General features: G+C 44.4%; 1 protein-coding gene and 1 pseudogene across 4 annotated transcripts in view; one reads left to right on the forward strand and one right to left on the reverse strand.

The window, feature by feature from the left end:
• LOC147020257 (neuroplastin-like) overlaps positions 1–22,718 on the reverse strand; it is a 58,823-nt gene extending 36,105 nt beyond the window's left edge. The window contains exons 1-3 of one of the 4 annotated variants that reach the window (XM_085895492.1): positions 22,481–22,718; positions 21,585–21,714; positions 4,063–4,234 (exon numbers count right to left, since the gene is read on the reverse strand). In XM_085895492.1, coding sequence (XP_085751618.1) covers positions 4,063–4,234; positions 21,585–21,693 — 281 coding nt within the window. In that variant the 5' untranslated portion in view covers positions 21,694–21,714; positions 22,481–22,718. Of the gene's footprint in view, positions 1–4,062; positions 4,235–7,476; positions 8,115–21,584; positions 21,715–22,480 lie in introns of those variants that run through there. The other 3 variants (XM_085895493.1, XM_085895495.1, XM_085895494.1) reach the window with 3 other exon arrangements.
• LOC147020258 (signal recognition particle RNA) lies at positions 9,220–9,360 on the forward strand (annotated as a pseudogene).
• Positions 22,719–23,716: the final 998 nt, after the last annotated feature.

Here is a 23,716-nt window from a genome sequence, read left to right on the forward strand (position 1 = left end):
CTTTTCCATCCCCAACACCTTACACACGCTCAGGTTAAATTTCATCTGCCAATCTTTTGCCAATTTACGCAAGTAACAATACTTTCCTGAATTTGATCACCTCATCTGCAATCCACTTTACCTTTGTGTCATCTGAAAATTTGGAAAGCTTACTCTTCACCCCGATTATCCAAATCATTGATGTAAATGATGAATAATAATGATCCGAGTACCGATCCCCGAGGTACCCCGCTACTTACATCCTCCCAGCAAGACATCCTCCCACTCACAGCCACTCTTGGCTTCCTATTACGAAGCCAGTTTGCAATCCAATTACTACCTGACCAGCTACTCCACAAGCCCTCACTTTGGCTAACAACCCCCGATGTGGTACCTTATCAAATGCCTTCTTAAAGTCTACATATACTATGTCCATGCTATTCTCTCATCCAATCAGACACTGCTTCACAGAACTCTAAAAGATTGGTTAGACAGGAACTACCTTTAATTTGTTTGCATTATATCTAGTTGGACAGTGCTTCAGAATTTCCTGAGTGAATCTCAAAAAGCTGAAACGACTCCATTCTTTCTGAGCTATACTAAAAAAAAAAAGAAAAAAAAAAAAAAAAAAAAAAAAAAAGCGCAAGTACAGGTACAAGTACAAGTAAAGGACACCACCCCAATGCCAAATAAATAAATAAATCCTCCAGTGTGCGACATTGCCAGAGTGCCCTTCTATTCTGCTGTGCAGCACGTGGAGACGGAATTAGGAGGGAGCGGTGTACAATTGATTAATTGCATAATTAAAATTAATAATAATTGTAAAATTAATTTCTTACTCAAATCAGCAAATAGCATACCAAAACTACCAGTTTCATCCTAATCCAAGTTTTAGAAAATTAATTCATTAAAAAAAAGATTAAATAATTAATTGAATGATCAAAAAAAAAAAAAAATCAAAAATCCCCTTTATAGCCAAATCATTTGGTCACAGTCATGTCGAAACATCAGCTTCCTAGCTCAAAAGGTGTGTGAGATATTGCCCAAATAAGAAAGAAAATAAATAAGGAATTAATAAAATCGATAATTAAGTAATTAATCAAGAAAAAATAATTTGAACAAGTTTCTGTCAAAACGCATCTTCACTTTTGTCCCCAAATTTAAGCTTCCTAGCTCAAAGGGTGGCCGAGATATCGCCTGGGCAAACAAGAAAAGACAATAAAAACCGAGTCGTCCCTTCCTTCGGTGCCCGGCGATGACATCATGAATCACCTGGAAATGGAATTTGGAAGGAGCAGTGTACAGTAGACGTCATCCATAAACAAATCTCCAGAAACAGGGATTTTCTTGGTGACAAATTTCGCACAGGTTTATGAGATGAGACTGACGCACCGAACACTGAACACCTTGTGTTCTCCTTCAGGTGGACAAGGACATTGGTTGACTCCCACCGTGACATTCCATTTGTCACTAAACCCAATTAGGTTCTCCCACAGAATGGTGTGTTGGCTGAGAAAGTAAATAGTTAAACTCAAGTTTAAAATGCAGAAGTAAAGTCTTAAAGAGGAACTTTCAAAATCAATGTAAAATTCAAAGAAGAAAAATCCTGTTTGTTATTTCAATTGCTCAGCTCAGATGACAGACACAGACACGATCCATTTTAATACATTCACGAGTATTTGGTAGACTTGCCATTTGCAGATTTACCGCTTTTACTCTTTCAGACGTAGAACTAACAAGTTCCGAAATTTTCTCTCGTGGGATTTCTGTCCAGGTTTCACGCAAACGGATTAGCAATTCTGCCCGTGATGTTGGTTTACCGGAATTTTTCCGCACAGCTCGATCCAATATGGCCCCAAGAGGTGTTCAATGGGATTCATGGCAGGAGACAGACTTGGCCACGGAAGTCACTTGATCCCATTTCTGTCCTGCCATTCTTTGGTGTTTTTGTGGCATGGAGCTCCACCTTCGATGAACAGTGGAGAAGACAGGGAGAAGTCCATCCTCAAGGATAGAATTGTATATCGAAGAGTTGATGTTGCCAATGCACTCCACAAGCTCTGACCGACCAGCGCTCCAGATTGCTCCCCACACCATCACTGAAAAACCACCGTGTTTGACAGTTGGCTGTAATCGGTTCAAAGAAAACTCTTGGCTGGGAAGTCTTCAGACCCATACACATCGTCAGAAAATTGGGACTCATCTGAAAAAAACTACAGTACGACAAAACTCCAAGGGTCTGGTAGTCATCTCGTCAGCCCACTTCTTTCTCCTTTGAATGTTGGCTGGTCTAAGAAGAGGTTTTCTCCTAGCTGCACTCCCATAGTAACCCAGTTGATGAAGGTACCGCACGACAGTTCTTGAGCTAACCTGGACCTCCTCTGCAACATCTGCTGCCTTGCAATGGGGAGTTTTCTCAATGGACCGCTTCACAGCTCGAAAACACCTTTCTGAGGGCCCAGGTCGACCAGAACAGGAATCTTTGGATTCCTTGCCTTCGCTGGTGAATTACGCAATCACCCGATTGACCGTAGAAAGCGGAATGCCAAGGTTCTGAGCTATCCGACGCTGGCTGACTCCACCTTCTGAATGGCCAACAATTCGTACTCTGAAAATCGGAAAGTTTGTGTGCTCCCTGGGTTCGAGGCAGAGTTAATTGTCATACAAGACCCAGGAGCTCGTTTCTCGAGTAATAGTCGAATATTAGTACAAATCACTGAGTAAAACTGCATTATACAGATGAAAAGAAGAAATTTAAGGTGTCTATTTACTTCTGTCATGTCTCTGTACACACACACACAATTTCAATTCAACATTGACATGCCTTTGATAATCAATGAACACATCCCACTCAATCTCAAAGAAGAAATTTAACCAGGTTACTAGAACACAACAGCCTACTTTCCAAGAAAGACCATGGCATCCAACATCTAACCCAAACAGGGAGGAAAGTCAGTTTAATGTTCCCTTCTGAAAGATGGTAGGCTCTGAGATAATTGGAAAGGGGTGGGGGGGGGGGGGATTGCATGGTTACTGCACAAAGGCAAGAGTTTAGATTACGTAGCGGAACAAATCTTCAATTGGAGCTTATAAAGCATGCCATCAACCAAGCTTTCGAAGTATCAGCCTCAGCATACAACCCCAGCCTTCCATTGTAGTGCTTACCAAGCCAGACTTTGCTAAACGTTGATCCGATACAATCAGGTGCATTCCAGCTGATATGTCTGGGTTCTCAAACTCGATTTATGGTCAATCCCTTCAAACGATCAAGTTCGCAGAAAATGACAACTTTTCACCCAACACACACACACACACCTCCCGACTAAATCCCACAATGGATCGATCCTTCTCACCGACATGATGTCATATTTTTAGTCACTGCCCGATTTCTGTTGACAAAATTTTGGAGACATGATAGACACATTTAAGACATGAAAAGAGCAGATGAATTATTCAGAGTAGACAGTGATAGGCTGTGGCCCCTGGCCTTGAGGTTAAACAAGAGGAGAGTCAAGACAGTCGTAAGGCAGGAGACTTGTACTCCGAGAGTTGTTAATGCATGGAATGGCCTCCCTGGAAAGGTGGTGGCAGCAGAAACAGTAGATAAGTTTCCATTGGAATTTGATAGGTACCTGGAAGATATGGAGCTAGAGGGGCATAAGGATGTTGGCAGGGCTTTTAGGTAGTTTGAGCATTGATGGGTGATTGTGTGCATGTGTACGGTGTTGTTGGTTGGTGGGGGGCTTGTCAAGGGGTGTTATGTGGTTGATGTGTTTTTTTTTTTTAACCCAAACCCCCTGGGGGGGGGGGGGGAGAAATACAAAAACCTACAAAAGAAACAAAAACAAAAACATTTTGCATTTTGTTATTTTGATCCAATGTGATTATGTGGCACATGCATGATGGGCTGAACGGCCTCCAGCTGCATCCAATTTCCTTGTGTGTGACATTTAATGGCAGATTCAATTGTGGACCATTTTAACAAAGTTTTAAGTAGACATGAATCTCAAACCCAATTTGTTCAAATGTGCTATAGTCCCCTTTTATATATTTTTATTTTGTAAGTTGATGGAACTTGCTCACGTGTAGTTCATGAAGTGTTTTGAAGAATTGACTTCAGTGTCAGGCATCTCTCTTCCATTCCTGAGCCAGACATTTCCATTCACAGTGTGCGCTGCTGTATTGAGGCTGCAAGAAATGGTGGCACTCTCCGTTCCATTGCCCAGAATAACATTCGCAGAGCGCTCGATCACACCTGATGAGGACATGCAGGAAAAGGAACACAAATATAATGCAACTACCACACAGAAGTTAAATACTTCAAACTTTTAAATTAACAATATTATAGTCATCAAATCGGACAGTGGACTCGATCCTTTCAATGATCCATCTTGTACGTTTAAAAGTAAATGAACCATTTTTGTAAGACTTCCATTACACAATATTTAAATGTTAATTAACCAGACTCTGTGACATTGTGGTTAGTGTCTGGTGTGAATCGGAGGTTCATTTCTGACTCTAGGCACATTATACGAAAGATTTTTTATTTTTTATTTTTTTTTTTTACAGGCACGTGCCACTTCCTCGCTTGATGCTCAGCATAGAAGATAAAGCACAGACACCCCCCCCCCCCCCCCCCGAGCATTAGAATCCACATGGAGGGAAATTTCTACAAAAAAAATGCCCCACTGACTATGAAGTGAATCAGATTCATGTCATAGCTGGAATTCAACAAAACAAAATTTTTATTTATTTATTTTTTGATGTACCATACTCCAAGTATGCCAATTGTTGGCTTAATGGTTAGGGTGGTGGGCTTGGGATCCAAGGATCCTGAGTTCAAATCCCCTTGGCTGTTGAATTTACACCATGTGGGGTTGACTCTGCCTGTCATCCTTCCGAGGTCGGCAAAATGAGTGCCAGCATGCTGGTATCCTGTGTCGGAGTGGCGACCCGTCCAGAATTGTGCCCAATAGCCAAGGAGACTGCTTAGGCAGCACAGAGTATGGTCCCAATGGGTGGATGGATACTCTGAGTGGTGTCACCATTGAAGGCATTTATTGGCAAGGGTTATACTTAGGTGGTTTGCCATTGCCTTCCCAGAGTTGTTTGTCCATGCTCTATCCTTTTAAATGTTGAGCATCAAGCAATGAAGCAGCACATACCGTTTTTAAAGTCTTTGCTACGACTCGAGCGGAGTTCGAACCACCGACTTGCCAGACAAAGCGGACGTTCCAACCATTACACCATCGAGTCTGGTAAATTGCAAGATTAGGACACATTTAATTGTACGACTTTTGCTGGCACAAATGCAACCTTTCAAAGCTACGATTTCGAGTGCAGAAATTTTGATTTCAATCGTTTTTCAACAATTTTTTTTTGGGGGGGGGGAGATTGTGCTGGTTTTAAGGGAGAATCACCCAACAGTGAATTTTGAACGTTGCTGCCAATATGAACGTCTCAAACTGGGTGGAGAAATTGACACGTTAATGATGTGCACTCGAGAAGCAGCAAATTCAGTGGATGGGAGGGGAGGGAGTGGGGGGTAATGTAACAGAAGTAAACTTTGACCCTAATAATGGAGTAAATACCATAAAACTTTAAGTATCACATGAATTGTAACAGTTAAAAGTCAAATTCAGTGCATCTGTCTGTTGAAAGGACAAAATGTGTATTCAATGACACATTTAACCATCGTTTTTCACTCACCTACATTTCGATGCAGACTTAAACTACATTCATGCCACATTCAAAATAAATAAGTAAATAAACAAACAAACAAACCTACGAGCGGACATTTTGATTCTCAATGTCTCCCAGCCCCAAAGGCAACATTCTTACAAGGAAAGCAGTGATTGGTCAGTGCAGCTGGTGTGGTGAAGCACTGGGCAGTGTAAAGCAGGAAACGACGCCAGCCGAAGCAATACATGACTTTTGAAATGACACAATCCACCACAGAACGCTCAGTATGCATGCACAGAAACCACGAGAAACAGTGATGTTCAGGGCACCATAAAGCATATGTGCGTTACCTAAAATGGCTCACAAAGCTTATAAAAGCTGGAAATACTTGGAAAAGTACCCAAGAGAAAGGGCTGTGCCTCTGCACAATGAAGGACATGGAGAACTTTCTCAGTTTGCCAAATGGGCAACTGCGTGGACTGCAAGCTCCGAGGAGAGGATGCACAGAGTGGGCAAGATGGATACAGAAGGAAACCATCACGAGGGAAAACTGGAAATTTGGAAGGAGGGCTTGGGATAGGATTGATAAAGGTAGAAAAAAATAAAAATAAAACCAATCATGCTTTTTGGATTGGGGACAAACAGCTGTTTTGAAGACCGGAATGAAAAAATGAGATTGAAGAGAATGTTGGAGTTGGTTCCACATGTGGAGTGGGGGGGAAATAATAATATATTTTTTTTTTAAAGAGAGGAATAAATGAGTGGAGATGAACAGTGATGTTGGATTTAGGTAGTTTCATCAGAAGGGGGTTGATGGTTGACAGCGTGTGCACTGCAGAAACATGGCAGGACAAAAGCAGGGAAAGAGCAGAGGGTGCAAGGCCAGAAAGGAGGCCACCGACCCATCTGATGGAAATGATAGGCCCACAGACTTGGCTTCATCACCGGACATTCCAATAACCCCAAAGGCCTTGATTTCCACAGACTCAAGCTGAGCAAGATGTGAGGCAGGGGAGCCAGCCCAGAGGAGAGAGCAGTACTCCATCAAGCTGTGGATGAAAGTCTTGTAGGTGGATAGGAGTTCAGGTGTGCCGAAGGAGAATATTGTATGGAGGATGCCAAATCGGCAGCCGACATTGTAGGCCGACTGAAATGTGGTTTGCCCAAGAAAGATGACTGCTGATAGTGAGACCCAAGAGTTTGAGTGACAACTTCAAGAGGATTGTTAGAAGGGGAACACAACCGAAAAGTTTTTTTTTTTCTGAAAATCATTGAGAATCATTAATGACAGTCCAATTTGAAGGACATAAGGAGTTGAATTTTATTTTTTTGCCAATCAAAAAGTGTCAAAAAAAAAGCCCAAGTGCTGTCACACCTTGAAGCCATATTGATCCGAACAGCAGCTTTACATCGAGAAATAGTGCATAACCGAGCTTGGATTCAGATACCGATTCCACTGTCATTAGCGATTCCGAAGGTTCTCAATGTTGAAACTGATCAGTGGGATTCTAAACAAACGGTTGGAGGCAAATTTATTTATGGAAACGCTTACGGGGAGGGGGGGGGGTATGGAGCCCAATCATCTTGAGCCTTGTCCGAGCGATTCATAGGAATGCGGCAGAAGTGTTATTGAAGATGAAAACCCTGGTCACATGATCACTTCAGCTCAGTAGGGTTTGATTTCCCGTTCAATTGGCGGTTTATAAGGGAGGGACTTTGTATTCATTGATAAATCAGTTTACATATTACTCCAGAAGAAATACCCATCATCGCCCAATAGCATGGACAAAATTGGCAACAAATGCTTTGTCTCACCTTCACAGGCTGACCAGGTGTCTTGATTATTATGGGATCGTCCCATTTCTTACTTTCCCTGGATACCATGTCCCAGCATCATGTCGTGAGGTGTTGATGTCTCTTCCCAGTGGACAGGGAGGAGGGTGGAGGGTGGAGGGTATCGTGGGGGTGATGGTTGAGGGGCATACCAAGTCAAATCCCCTCGGAGTAGATGAAATACACATACATTCTCTCCACTATAAATATAGACGGTGGTTCATTTGATTTGTAGAAATTCGTTTTGATAAGAGATACTTACTTCCTGGTGCTCATGTGGCAACTGCAGGGCAATGACAACAACAGGTGTTTGATTCACCTCTCAAATCATCCGTGCACATGTAATGGTAGCTGGGTGGAGATGGTATTACAGTTCAGCGACGGCAGTTTCTTCCGCTTAATTCATGGGGATGGATCCCTCTCTCAATTGTGGTGGATAACCACAATATCTAGCAATCTCCGTTATTTCATAACACTTCTCTGTAAAAGGTTCCGAGCACAAAAACAAACATTTTGTAGGTCCGATCAACATTCAGGTATTTCGGACAAACCTCATCCAATTTCTGGCAAACTTTGGGTCTTTCAGTCATTGGTGTAGCATGAAACCATCTCGGTTTATATTACTAATCCAGCACGAAGGACGCTTCGACTCGGCATAGTTGGGGAAAAAAAAAAAAAATCGAAAATTATTCACCGTTTGAGTTCAATCGTACAGCAATGTAACCCGTAGACAGTATGAATCCGGTGGCCTACTTCCAGATGCGGAGTCACGGCTAATCTGAAGATAGACTTTTAATTGCAAATTTACTTGCATGAAAATTTGGAAAACGGAAAAAGGCATATCTATTTTGTAACGTATCAAGGGATAGATTAGCGTGGCAGTGGTCTGAGCATTTTAGTTCCCCTTAAAGTAGATTGGGTAAGGAGGGGTGGGTTGCCAGGTAGCCCTTTCAGAGATAGTGGAAGTGTGAGATTTGTCAGGATTGAGACATATTCCAAGTGTTTGACCAGCTTGCGATTTTATATTTTCAGCGTCTGAATAGAGGAAAGAGGCTGTCACCTGCCTGTTTAAGGTATGAGCGATATCACAGCAGAGGGTAGAGTCATCACAAAGAGAGATAGAGGATTTTCCAGAGAGCGAGATCACTGATGAAGATAAGAAATAGGACTGGGCCCAGAACACTGCCATGGGATACTCCAGCCTTGACAGCAAGAGGAGATAAGAGAATTCCATTGAGAGCCACATGTTGACTGCAACAGGAGAGGAAGTCTGCGAGCCAAGAGTGGAGATTGCCTTGGATACCAGAGGAAGATAATTTGGTGAGCAGTATGTGGTGCCAGACCATAATCGAAAGCACGAGATGTCTAGGGAGATGGCTCTGATCTCATGTTTGGCATTGAGGACCTCCATCCATTGTTGGGAAAGCAGAAGCAACATGTCCAAGGTAGAGTGACCTGGTCTGAATCCAAATTGACGATCGGAAATCAGGCCATTGGAGAAGAGGAAGGATTTAATGTTTTAAGCGATGACGGATTCCATGACCTTGCTGATGATTGGAAGTAAGCTGATAGGGGATAAGTTTTTGCACCTTTTTTTGTAATGCAGTGATGTTAGCTGACTTTCAAGCAGATGGAAGATTACCAAGGACATGGATGGAGGGGAACCACAATCCAAAGAACGACTTAAAAAGGTGTCACCAGGTTTTAGAGGGAGACACACACGGATCCGGGCGTAGTGGCGTGCGCCTGTAATCCGGCTACTCGGAGGCTTGGGTTGGAGGATCGCTTGATGACGGGAGCTCTGCGCTGGGCCGTGCCATGAGAGGGTGTAGGGCAGCCCGGAATCATGGTGAAACCCAATCCTTATCCCTGTGTCGTAAGAAGCGACCAGGGTTGCGTCAGGAAGGGCATCCGGCATAAAACCTATGCCAAATCAGTATGCGGATCATAACGGATGATCCACTGTGGCGACCCCTAACGGGAGCAGCCGAAAGACGAACAACACAACACACAAGTTTGAAAGTTCATTCTTGAGGTTGAATAGATGTTTTCTGGCTCTCATGAGTGTGAACACACATGTTGCAGACTTTTTGGAATGCACAGAGATTGTCATCGGTCGGATTTGCCTTTCGGAGAAGGCAAGTTTCAGAGCAACTGCCTCACCACAGGATTCAGTGTACCAGGGGCAGGAAAAAGGGTATAATAATTGAAGACAAGGTGGCATTAATCTGTGCGAGAGACAGAGAGACACAGAGACACAGAGAGACACAGAGAGACACAGAGAGACACAGAGAGACACAGAGAGACACAGAGAGACACAGAGAGACACAGAGAGACACAGAGAGACACAGAGAGACACAGAGAGACCAGGTTTCTGTGGAAGAATTCCCAGGCTGAGTTAACATCAGGAGCAGTAGATATGGGAGATCAGTCATAGAGAGATTGCTGCTCGCAGTCCCTGCCAATTTGCCCGAGTGAACTGCCAGACTCACCAGCGTTGAGGCAGCTCTCTGAGAATAGCCAGAGAGATGTTGACTTTCACAAGCATTTGATCAGATGAATCAATTTGAGCAGAGGAAGAGCAGGAGACACTTGCAGGGAAGTTGGTCATCACAAAGTCCAGAAGGGAGAATTTGCCATTGAGAGTAATCCAGGTTTGAAAGTTCACAGATCGAGTCAGTCCCATGGAGTCACAGAAGTCATTTGCTGAAGGTGAGATGGCTGATGGCTGGTGGCTGGTGAGATGGCTCACCATGGAAAAAAAAAAAAGAGAAGGTGGCTCACCATGACTGGTGAGAGAAGTATCAACACCCTGCCAAGTTGCATGGTGACAATTGAAAACACCACATACGATGAAGAGAGAGAGTTGGGATGAGTGGTTAAAAGTTTGTCCATGTCCACCAATGTTCCAGATTCAAGCAAGTCACATTCGTTTCTGGACGACCATAAACAGGTCATTGAAAACACAGTGCATGCAAAGGTCTCATTCACGTTCATACATTTGAGCGACTTACAAATACGACTCGATTTAATCTGAAGCACTGACAAATAATAATATGTATCAAATTGTATAAAGATACCAGTCATAAAAAATTGAAGAGTTAAATTACAACTTTTGGACCCCTGTGATGTGAAAGATATATTATACACATTTATGATCTGCCATTTTCTGCTATAAATGGATGGTGTGTGTGTGCGTGTGACTTTTTTGTGGAGTTCTACTTGTGCTGATGTGGAGTATAATACACCAAAATGATTGTCATGACCTCCTGAGTTGATTCAGCCAACTCCAAAAAATAAAAAAATAAAGAAAGAAAGAAAAAGATTGTTTTTTTTTTTTTTAAATCCGTTAGAATTCCCATGTTTTAAATTCATGCCATGTTAAGTTATATATAAAAAGCAGCTTCATATATATCCTACTGCCAAGGCATTGTAATCACAAAACAACAAAAACAATGACATTGAAACAAAGCATACATTAATTAACATTAATAATAATAGTATCAAATGGCAATAATAATAATAATAATAATAATAATAATAATAATAAACATATCATCCCCACACTGGGCCAAAGTACATCTGTGCTTGGTGAAAGGGAAGCTAATATGCTCAAGCAGTACAGCAGGTGGATGTGTAACAAGGCTGTGAAAAACAATGAATATTTGGTCTATCAGACCAACTAGTTGTGCAAAATATTTGTTACATATCTTGTGGTTCTTCCACTCTTGAAATCTTGTCATGTGGTACTCAATTTTGATTTAAGCAGAGCAGAAACGTGTTCAACTCCTGTGTTCATAGCATACGACACCCCAAGCAGTTTTTTTTTTATTACAGACAATATCGAGCCTCATATCAGAGCTAACACAAAGAACGTACAACAAGGGGTGCAGGAGACAAGAGGGGCTGGAGAGGAACGCACAAAACAGTGGGGAACAGAGACATTAGGAGATCGGTGGAAGGGTGAAGGATGGGGCGGGGTACATGGGGTATACAAGATGGACACTACAGGGACTTTCAGGAAGGAAAGCAGGGAATTTGAAGGAGGTGGGTTTGGGGTGGATTAACAGAGGTAGAAAAGATCATGGTTTTGGATGAGGGAAGACAAGAGATGGTGGTGAACAGCTGTTTTGAGGACCTGGAGGGAAGGGTGGGATTGAAGAGAATGTGGGAGTTTGTTCCAAAGGAAGGAAAAAATTTTTTTTAAATTAAAACATGAATGACAGAATGAAGGTGAGCAGCAATTCTTGATTTTTGGTAGTTTTACCAGAAGGGGGTTGCTGGTGTACGTTGAGTCCCCTGCAGAAATATGGGGGGGGGAGACAAATCGCAAATAGAGCGGGGGGGGGCGAGGCTGGAGAGGAGACAGTAGAAGACAGACTACCGACCTGCCTGCGGTGAGGGTGAGACACCCAAGGACCCAATATAATCACGTGAGATACCAATGATCCTAAATACCTGAGCAGTACTCCATCAGATGAAAATGAAAAGCTTTGTAAGTGGTCAGCTCAGATGCAAGCCTTGTATGTGGTCAGGAGCTCAGGTGTGAAAGTTTTACTTCAATTTTAATAAAACAAGTAAAAAAAAAATAATAAAAAATAAAAAAAAAAGACATCAAATGTCATAGCCCCCATTCTTTTAGTAATTTTGCTGTTTAGGGATAAAGGGCGAATCCATATTTATGTACAACTGAAATGGCTGCCAGTCTACCATCTTTGATCAGACCGCAAAATTTAGTGAAGCACACATGAATGCCATGGTGGTGGTCATATGGCAGCTTAGCTGCCAGGGTAGCTATCATTTCTTGATGCACGACTGTCATCATGCAGTGCCCCTCTACCAGTACACACACTGGAACTGGTGCACATTTCGCTGACCTCGGAAGGATGACAGGCTGACTCAACCCCCCCTGATGCTAACTCAGCGGCCAGCGGGGCTTGAACTCAGGACCCTCGGATCCCAAGCCACCACCCTAACCACTGAGCCAACACCAGGCTTCATGTATGCCATCATGTACTGTGCTTGCCAAGTTGGAACAAAAATCAGACCATGCATGCGAGAGATCATTGGGGACAAAATGGCTACCAGTTGGCCATGTTGGTTCTGATATCGGGGGGAAAATAAAAATAAAAAGGACGTGATTATGCAAGCCATCATTCATTGTGTGCGTGCCAAGTTTGAACATCGGTAAATGCATGTCCGAGAAATAGTTGAGGACGTGTTCAACATCGGGTTTCTTTTAATAACCAAAATGTACACCAGTCCGCCATCTTTGATCTAATGTTGGGGTGGGGGTGGGGTGAAATGAATATGTATACCATCATGTACCGTCTTTTTGCGAAGTACAAATCAAAGTCGATCCGTGTCAGAGATATGGTTGTGGACGCACGCACCGACATGAAAAATCGAGACCAAATTCATAAGCCCACCCTTTCGGACCAAGTCCAATGGGGGCTAAAGATTTTGATGATCATGAGGGGGAAAAAAAAAATACAAAAGTACAGTACTATTGTAGTAATCCAGAAACAATCCCAAACACCGATTGAATATTTATTTAAATTGAAGTTATTGTGCTAGAAAAATCTAGGTGTTTGGAAGTATTATGATGAGAAAGTTGTGTTCTACAGTGAAGTATACAATTCATTTCAAATAATAATGATTAAAAAAAAAAAGATTGTAAAAGTTGTATAAACGAATCAATTTGAGTTTTACCGCCATTTTCCACTGTTTATTACACCACCCAAACATATTACATTAGTTCTTCATGCCTGTCATATGTTCATTTTGGGGTCCTTACCTTAAGAGTAAGGATCCTGTTTGGAATGATTTTCAGTTTTGATTGCCAGACAAGCAGAGTAAAAAATACAATTAATAGAAAAAAAAAAATAAAAATAATTCACACTGTGCACGTGCAATCTGGAATTGTGAGCCAAAGTATGGTAAAACCAAAGACAGGTGTTCCTATTCATGTTCATAATATATCATTCAATCGAAATAAGTTGTTCATAAACTGATAAGACAGATGGACATTAACCAATTGTGAAACCACACTTTTTGCTTCCTAATAAATCAAAATGTTTACAAGTGAAAACAGACTTCATCACTTTCAGGTGCTTCTCAAAGGAGAGGAAAAAAAAAAGGAAAAAAAAAGTGAAATATATTATATGATATTATATACAGGGTGTCCCAAAAGTCAACTTGGGATTTAGAAATTAAATAACATTTCTGTTTTTTAATCATTTGTTTTTTTTTCCTTTCAGAATTTAGATGAACATTTGAAAATTACCCATGAAAAAATTCACAACTGAACAAAGAACCAAAAATCGTGGAATTTTATTTTAAATTTCATCGATCAATTATTCTCACCCAAAGAGCATGGACAGCGAATAATTTCGTGAAATTCAGAAATTTCTTGGCCATCACATTCGCCTGATTTGACGCCTCCAGATTCTTTTCTTTGGGGTTACCTAAAGGAGCGTGTTTACATCAATTAGCCCCATACAATTCAGCAGCTCAAGGACATCTGTGCAGAAACTCGAGGGCTGCAGCCAGAGTTATTGTCCGCTGTTATGGAAAATGCTGTCGAAAGAGCCCGTCTCTGCGAAGCCGAAAATGGAGGACATCTAAGCTGCATCATTTTTCATAAATGTAGCAAATTTATCTCCATTTTGTAAATTTTCTTTTGGTATAAAAATAATCATAAATTATTAAAAAACAGAAATGTTATTTAATTGCTAAATCCCAAGGTGACCTTTGGGACAGTGTGTGTGTGTGTGTGTGTGTGTGTGTGTGTGTGTGTGTGTGTGTGTGTGTGTGTGTGTGTGTGTGTGTGTGTGTGTGTGTGTGTGTGTGTGTGTGTGTGTGTGTGTGTGTGTGTGTGTGTGTGTGTGTGTGTGTGTGTGTGTGTGTGTGTGTGTGTGTGTGTGTGTGTGTGTGTGTGTGTGTGTGTGTGTGTGTGTGTGTGTGTGTGTGTGTGTGTGTACTGAACAAAAATATAAACGCACCAACCTAAATATCTAAGTCAAGATTGCCATTATGGGAAAATGGTCAAACCGATGATATGTTTGAGCAATGGTTCCTTTGTTTTGCTCAAGACAGATGTTCCCATTGAAATTGACCACTCGGAGTGTGTGGACTCACACGTTGAGTAATCCTTCCCATGAGCACCATGGGGCTTGACAGTGATGGTCAGTGAGCGTGACCAGGACACAAACACTCCCTATAGCTTGCCCGATAAAAGGCCTCCCTAAAATGTGGACTGGTGCCAAATGTCAACATGCCACAGACGTCACAAATCTTGAGGGAGCGCGCCATTGGCATGCTGAATGCTGGGACGTCAGTACGGGCCGTTGCAGCACACTTCAATGTCCACCACTCCACCATGAGCCGCCTGAGAACGCGCCTCAGAGAGACTGGAAGCACCGTGAACCGCCCACATGCCCGGCGACCACGTGTGACCACCGCCGGTCAGGATCGCCACATGAGGCTGCAACATCTCCGGGATAGACTCCGACCGGCCACGAGGACTGCCAATGAGACTGTCGGGCTGCATAACAGGCGCATTTCAGCCCAGACGGTGCGTAACCGCTTGAGGGAGGTCAACCTCCGAGCCCGCCGACCACACCGGGGACTCGACCTCACTGCAGTCCGGCGTCAGACCCGACTGAACTGGGCCAATGTTCACTTGCGCTGGACCCTCGCACGATGGAGGAGAGTGCTGTTCACCGATGAGTCGTGGTTCCAGCTGTATCAGGCTGATGGCAGACTCCGCGTCTGGCGTCGGGCTGGGGAGTGCTACACTGACGCCAATGTCCTTCGTCGGGTGTCACACGGTGGTGCCAGTGTTATGGTGTGGGCAGGCACATGCCATGGAGAGCGCACTCGGCTTCATTTCATTGAAGGCAACTTGAACGGGCAGCGGTACAGGTACGAAATACTCAGACCCATCGTCGTGCCGTTTGTGCGCCTTCACCATGTGACGTTTCAGCACAACAATGCTCGCCCCATGTTGCCAGGATCTGCATGGACTTCCTCGGTGAGGAGGACATTGATGTCCTCGACTGGCCTCCATATTCTCCCGACATGTCGCCCATCGAGCACCTTTCGGACGTTCTTTATCGACGCGTACGACAACGTTACGCAGTCCCAGAGAACGTCCGCCAGCTCCGTGTGGCTCTCCAGGAGGAATGGGAAAACATCCCTCAGGCCACCATCGATAATCTTGTGATGTCCATGCGCCAGAGATGCACCGCTCTGCGCGACGCCAATGGTGGACACACCCGCTACTGACTGTGTGAACTCTGACAGTGACACCTCGGTTGTTGTAGCGCAAAGACTGTCGCCAGAATTCTCAAGGAACTCTTTGAAATTTAATGCTCAATTGTCCTGGATTCTATAACCAAATTGTTGTGAAGATTTAGTATTAATGAGTTCGAGGTAAAATAGTAACAATCGCTTGGTGCGTTTATATTTTTGTTCCGTATATATATATATATATATATATATATATATATATATATATATATATATATATATATATATATATATATATATATATATATATATATATATATATATATATATATATATATATATATATATATATATATATATATATATATATATATAGTGACGGATCTGGAAACCATTTGCATACAAACATACAGATGTCCCAAAAGTCAGTTATCCCGTAAAGTATATGCGAGACAGGTCCCTTCCTTTTATCTAGTGGGAGAACCAAAGGCATGCGTTGCGATTTCCTTTTAGGTAGGTTATATGATCTTCAAACCACATATTCTCCAACACCACATCCAGTGGACCATCCAACCTGCTACTGAGCGAGCGCTTCGCTCGCCCAGGAAGGGCATGCCGTGGACCCCTGTCCAATCGAGGCGGACGGTGACGTGTGCTTCACCGCAACCCCGCCCAGGAAGGGCATGCCGTGGAACCCTGTCCAATCAAGGCAGACAGTGGCGTGTGCTTCATGGGGCGGAGCTCCTGTCGGTGTAATTTTACCACTGCTGGTAGAGTGAATCCGGTTCGGCCAGGCATTCTGATGGCGTGGATCCCCGGTACCAGAGACCACGTGGTTACTTAGGTACATTGGATCTAGACAAAATAAACCTATGCCACACGGTCGAGATATTGGCGTTCCACGGTCGATTAAGCGACCCACGGAGTTATCCGAGCGACGGCCTACAATTCCAGGAGGTTGGTGGGAGACGTAACCTCCCCCCAGCACCCAACAATATATATATATATATATATATATATATATATATATATATATATATATATATATATATATATATATATATATATATATATATATATATATATATATATATATATATATATATATATATATATATATATATATATATATATATATATATATATATATATATATATATATATATATATATATATATATATATATATATATGAGCCTGGTGTTGGCGCAGTGGTTAGGGCAGCAGCTTGGGATCCAAGAGGTCCTGAGTTCAAGCCCCGTTGAGCCACTGAATTAATACAGCAGGGGGTTGACTCAGCCAGTCATCCTTCCGAGGTCGGCGAATTGAGTACCAGTATACTGGGCCGGTGTATACCCCGGTTAAAAAAAAATAGGTGTACCATATCCCTGTGACGTAAGAGGTGACCAGGGTTGCGTCAGGAAGGGCATCCGGTGTAAAAAACATGTGCCAAATCACGATGCGGATCATACGGATGATCCGCTGTGGCGACCCCTAACGGGAGCAGCCGAAAGAAGAAGAAGAGAAGATATATACATATATATATATATATATATATATATATATATATATATATATATATATACACACATATAATATTGTTGCGGACCCAGGGTGTTATTTACCAAGGCAAAGACCACGAGGGGTGAACTTCCTCGGGTTCCCACCAGACTCTCAGGAATCCCAGGCCGTCGCACACGAATAACTGACGCGGCAGGACGCTAACCGACCGTGAACACCAATAACTCGACCACGTGACTTTGGGTCCTCAGTCTAATAAATACCGTTTATCTAGAGGTCGCCTGATCCAATAACCGAGGAGCACGCCCTCGGTACGCACATGCTCAAACCGGATCACCTTACCAGATCAGATCAGATGCAGTGGAGCGGGACTGCCAAACAGATCGTTGAGAGATAACATCTTGGCTAAACGAGGGTGCGAAACATGCTGGACCAATGATAGAAAACACTAAAACGAGCTGGGAACATTTCTATACAAAGCATATAGTTACAATAGCAAGGAAAAGTATGTGGCACATTGAAGGGGTTTTATTTTATGTATAGCAGGGGATAACAAGGAATTTGTGTGGTGCGGAAAAAGACAAGCAATCTTACAAAAGCATACACAGAGCAGAGTTATCACATTATATGTTCTACAATCTTAATATATGCGAGGACACGCACGCATGCACGCACACATAGCCCAGAGAGAAAGAAAGAAAGCAGATGAGAATAAACGACCTCTCAATACCTGGTGTGGTCGGCAGGCCAACGAAATCCAGAACGCTTCGGGAGAGGTAGGTTGGAGGAACGCTGGTTGTGCCTCAGGTGTGTGAGTGGGAGAGGTGTGTAGTAGTGCAATGTGGGGGGGGGGGTCGTGCCAGAGGAAAATGAGATTGCAAGTCAGTAATGATGTTCTTTGTGTAGCCAAAGAAGACAGGATAGAGGGGTAGATAGAGAGAGAAGAGGATAGATGCATGAGGAGAAAGATCCCTAACCTAGCTGTGTAAAGGTCTTATGTGTAGCTTTCACCTCCGTGGGACGCTCCGCCTGAGCATTCCCACCTCGTGATGTGGCGAGTTATCTCCAGCTTAATTACTTTTCTGGGGCTCGTAGCAACGTTGTCTGTCTGGCTGCACGGGGGTGGCGGAACGTCAACAGTATGGCGGGGAGTCTCGGCAGTCACACCAGGTCAGGCTCTCAAAGAAGAAGCATGTTCTGGCAATTGCACAAAAATAGCGAGACAGGGAGTTAAGCGAAAAGGTGAGAGACAAGCGAAGAGCCAGTAAAGGGCTGAGCAGGGAGCGAATAGAGTCTAATGGCTCTGTGCTCCCCCTTTTATAAGCCCCGGGCAAAGAGTGGGGTGGTGACTGGAAAGTGACACATTGTGGCCCAAATCCTGCTCCTTTATTGGGCCACAGCAGTCCGAGCCACACCCTGCCAGGCTCCGGGACCAGAAACCGTCTCAGTTGCCCACCCACTTTGGCACAGGTCGGAGCTCCTAAATCAACATTGGGCATGCACCCCAAGCTAGCAACCCTGCCCTGAATGTGCTCCGCGTGCAGTCTGAATGTCGAATAGTAATGTACTTTCCCCGGCCCCCATGAGCCAATATACACACCCGGGCCCCGAACCAAACTCCCGGGTTGCCCTTCTCATGACCACTCCTCGTTGCCCCTGGTCTTGCTACGGTCTGGTGACTGGATGAGGGTTTTATCAATTATGGATGCTCACCTGGTATGTCCCTGGTGAGATGCGGTCGAAATATTAACGTCTGTTGCATGGTCAAGAGTCGTGCGGCGCCGAGGACAACGCGAGTCGTGCCGAGCCGAGGACAACGCGAGTCGTGCCGAGCCGATGACAATCCGAGTCGTGCAGTGTTCCTCAAAATAGAGTGGCAAATTGTAGTGATGCAGAAGTACGAGGGTGTGCGGAATCGTTTGTAGTCAAAGTGATGATGATTGTTGAGTGAGGTGCGAAGTAAGTTGAAGTGCTGGTTGGGAATTGGCACGCAGATTTGAACAAAATAACGTCACGTGATGCATGGGTGGTATCGTGTGTCGTGGAGTGGTGTGGTGGATCCGAGCCATGGAAGGCATAGTGATGTGCTTTTTATTAATTGCCTTTTGAATAATGTGTGTGCTTGCATGCTTGTTATGTACTATGGCTAAAAGGACAGGTTCGGGTATGAATCAGAGCTAGTTATTGGACCCAACTACGAGACACCCCCAACACACTTCATCCCATTAACCCACTGGACATGAGTGGAGGACGAACTGCACGAAGACTATTGAAATAACTGCCTGGGGATCACTATGTTGGGTGCCATTGCTTTAAAGGCATGCGATTTTGCAGAACCACAATAATAATAATTTTTTTGTTTGTTTGTTTTTTTTCAAACAGCAAACTTCGAAACTTTGACACACCTTTTTGGGGTCTTTAATGTGAATTTTATTTTATTTTATTTTTCGGTTAACAGCTAGTTTCATAATCAGGCAGGAAGAAGTGACCCAAGACCATCTTGTGATAGGAGCAAAATCAAAATGCACGATCGTGTCATCATTTGTAAAATCTCCACCGGTCTGCAATGGGAGAAAAGGATAAGAATCTGGGAAAAGGGGAATGTTTGATGAAGATAGGAACAAGGGAAATGGGTATAAAACAAGGGAAATGGCATGCAAGGAATAAATTGTGTCAAGGAATGTAAAAATGGCACATTATATTATTAACAAACGTAATAAATTAATTATCTATCCCCTCATGGACCACCCATGTAAATTACCAGGTTTGGAAAAATAAGTTGTTTTCCTTACTTGAAGGCACATTATAGTCGAAGTGTCAGAGAAGACCGAATTGATAAACGCCTTGGCACGCACAACACACACATATATATATATATATATATATATATATATATATATATATATATATATATATATATATATATATATATATATATATATATATATATATATATATATATATATATATATATATATATATAGACCACAAGAGGAAAACCAGTGATGTCGCTTTTTATAAATTTCAGGGTTATTGCACCTGCCAATAGTTGGCAACACAAGGTTTCCTCTCACAATATTACTTTAACAAATAACCAGGGTGTCACATAATTTATATGGAATAAAGTTTAGCCGTGCAATGAAAAAACAAGTGTTGTCAAAGCTGAACAAGTAGAAAACCAGAGTTTTCAGTACTTTACTCCTGGTTATCTCCCTTTCATTCATGTTAACTGTTCCACCATAATATTCAGAGTTGAGAAACTAAAAAATGAAAGGTTGTAAAACTTTCACAGCATAAACTCTGAGCACTACAATAGCCTATTTGGTTACATCATGGGCTCCGTAGTTGGTGCATATCGTGGTTCAAGCCTGGTCAAACCTTTATTGTGACTTTTATGGGACCCACGCCGTGGCTTAATGGTTAGCGCGTCTGAGTACCCATCCTCATTCGATGTACCCACCGCCCAATCAACCTGCTTAGGTATATGAGGGAGTCACATGAGGTGACTTCGGCCATCACGGGGGTGGTTTATCCTTGGTTTCCTCCCGGTTTTCCATCATATTAAGTAGTACGGAGTAAGAAATGGAGAATCCGTCGTCATATAAGCGAAATACCCTTGAGTATGGCGTTGAACACCAATCAAACAAAAAAACAATGACCGTTTAATGTTGAAAAAAATAATCTGTGATCACCAAAGTCATGTAATGTATGCTAATAACCAACAAGCATGAATTTGCTACACATCCTGGGTTAAAACTGCATGGTAATTATAAAACAAGGGAATAACCAGTGATGTCAGTTTGCAACATTGATTCGTTCTTTGCTCTTAAATTAAATAACACAGAAACTTGGCAAATGCTACATGCTTCATTTGATTGGCCAATGATCACTCTTCCTTTGACTGAAAAAGAAATCTATATGACAGTTACTAAACAGTCCACCAAAGTCTTGAAACTTTGTGTTTCAGTTTCTTCAAAATTGACTTATCCTGACATCTCTGGTTTTCCCCTTGTGGTCTTCACACATATATATATATATATATATATATATATATATATATATATATATATATATATATATATATATATATATATATATATACACACACATACATATATATATATATACATATATAGTACCATGAAGAAAAAAAAACCACCTCCACACAAGGTTCGCAGGATACGACAAAGAGTTGGTCAATATCGCCAACGAATATCGAGATTTTAAAACACAAGAAACACATGAATCAATGCGTTGGATTTTGAATCATTTTTCTCAATCAGCTCGCTCGCAGAACCTTGGGAACAACAAACTCACCGACTGGGGAGTCAAGAGCAGAGGAATTTCCGATCAAGAGACTCATCAGGACAAAGTGTAGGACGTTGTGAAAGTTTCCCAGCACCAATCTGAGCAATGTCGTGTTCATGTTTCCTTCCTATCGTCCGCACTGCGCACACAGGCGGAGCAACACCCACCGAGGGCATCTTTAACACGTGTCTGTGATTGCTCGCAAACCACGCCCACAGACGTTCTCGCAAACCACGCCCACAGACGTTCTCGCAAACCACGCCCACAGACGTTCTCGCAAACCACGCCCACAGACGTTCTCGCAAACCACGCCCACAGACGTTCTCGCAAACCACGCCCACAGACGTGCTCGCAAACCACGCCCCCCCACCACAACCACCATGAAAACCCCCCATAATTTTGACAATGACCTTGAGGATCGGATGTTCTATTTCGGTTTTGTCTCTTTGACTTTCTTGTTTACTTGTTGTTGTTTTTTTAAAGAGAGACGGGGATAAACATTCCGTGTGATCGTGCTTAATTAGTGTTCTGTGACGATGACAGGTGCGCTGGCTGGATAGGCTAATTAGACATCATAATGCCCACATAAATATGCTATTGAGCTATCTGTCGAGCCTGGGTTCGAATGTTGCTCCAACTAGAATTAATGATCTCATTAACTTGGAGTTCTGAATGCAGAGCAAAGTGATCGATGCATCATTGTGTTCACCTTCCATCGAATGGACATTCTTTATCCCACACCCACCTCACCCCAACCTCACCCCAAACTCACCCCACACCCACCCCCACACTCACCCCACACTCACCCCCACACCCACCCTCACCCCAAACTCACCCCAAACTTACCCCACACTCACCCCACACCCACCCCTCACTCATCCTCACTCATCCTCACTCATCCTCACCAGATGCCGCAGAACGATGCAGTGCACTGCATAACGGTAGTTGCTCTCTTTAACTACAACCAGAGAGACGGGTACTTTTGCAAGAACACGACGATAGAGGCCAAGCAGGGTGAGAGAGGAACACAGCAGATGTTGGATGAAGAATTCGTCATTACCAGATCAGATGGCGGTGTGGGGTGAGTGTGGGGTGGCACGGTGAAGGCGGCACAGTGTGGGATGGGGCAGGGAGGGATGGGGTGTCAGGGTGTGGGATGGGGTAGGGCGGGATGGGGCGGCACGGTGTGGGATGGGGCAGGGCGGGATGGGGCGGCACGGTGTGGGATGGGGCAGGGCGGGATGGGGCGGCACGGTGTGGGATGGGGCGGCACGGTGTGGGATGGGGCAGGGCGGGATGGGGCGGCACGGTGTGGGATGGGGCAGGGCGGGATGGGGCGTCACGGTGTGGGATGGGGCAGGGCGGGATGGGGCGGCACGGTGTGGGATGGGGCAGGGCAGGATGGGGCGGCACGGTGTGGGATGGGGCAGGGCGGGATGGGGCGTCACGGTGTGGGATGGGGCGGCACGGTGTGGGATGGGGCAGGGCGGGATGGGGCGTCATGGTGTGGGATGGGGCGGCACGGTGTGGGATGGGGCAGGGCGGGATGGGGCGTCACGGTGTGGGATGGGGCAGGGCGGGATGGGGCGGCACGGTGTGGGATGGGGCAGGGCGGGATGGGGCGTCACGGTGTGGGATGGAGCGGCACGGTGTGGGATGGGGCAGGGCGGGATGGGGCGTCACGGTGTGGGATGGGGCGGCACGGTGTGGGATGGGGCAGGGCGGGATGGGGCGTCACTGTGTGGGATGGGGCAGGGCGGGATGGGGCGGCACGGTGTGGGATGGGGCAGGGCGGGATGGGGCGTCACGGTGTGGGATGGGGCGTCACGGTGTGGGATGGGGCAGGGCGGGATGGGGCGGCACGGTGGGGGATGGGGCAGGGGGGGCGGGGGCGGCACGGTGTGGGATGGGGAAGGGCGGGATGGGGCGGCACGGTGTGGGATGGGGCAGGGCGGGATGGGGCGGCACGGTGTGGGATGGGGCAGGGCGGGATGGGGCGGCACGGTGTGGGATGGGGCAGGGCGGGATGGGGCGTCACGGTGTGGGATGGGGCAGGGCGGGATGGGGCGTCACGGTGTGGGATGGGGCAGGGCGGGATGGGGCGTCACGGTGTGGGATGGGGCAGGGCGGGATGGGGCGTC

This window comes from Eptatretus burgeri, chromosome 9, assembly GCF_056783735.1.
Source record: "Eptatretus burgeri isolate ZD-2024b chromosome 9, Ebu_testis_v1, whole genome shotgun sequence".
In the NCBI taxonomy this organism is placed as follows: Eukaryota; Metazoa; Chordata; class Myxini; order Myxiniformes; family Myxinidae; genus Eptatretus; species Eptatretus burgeri.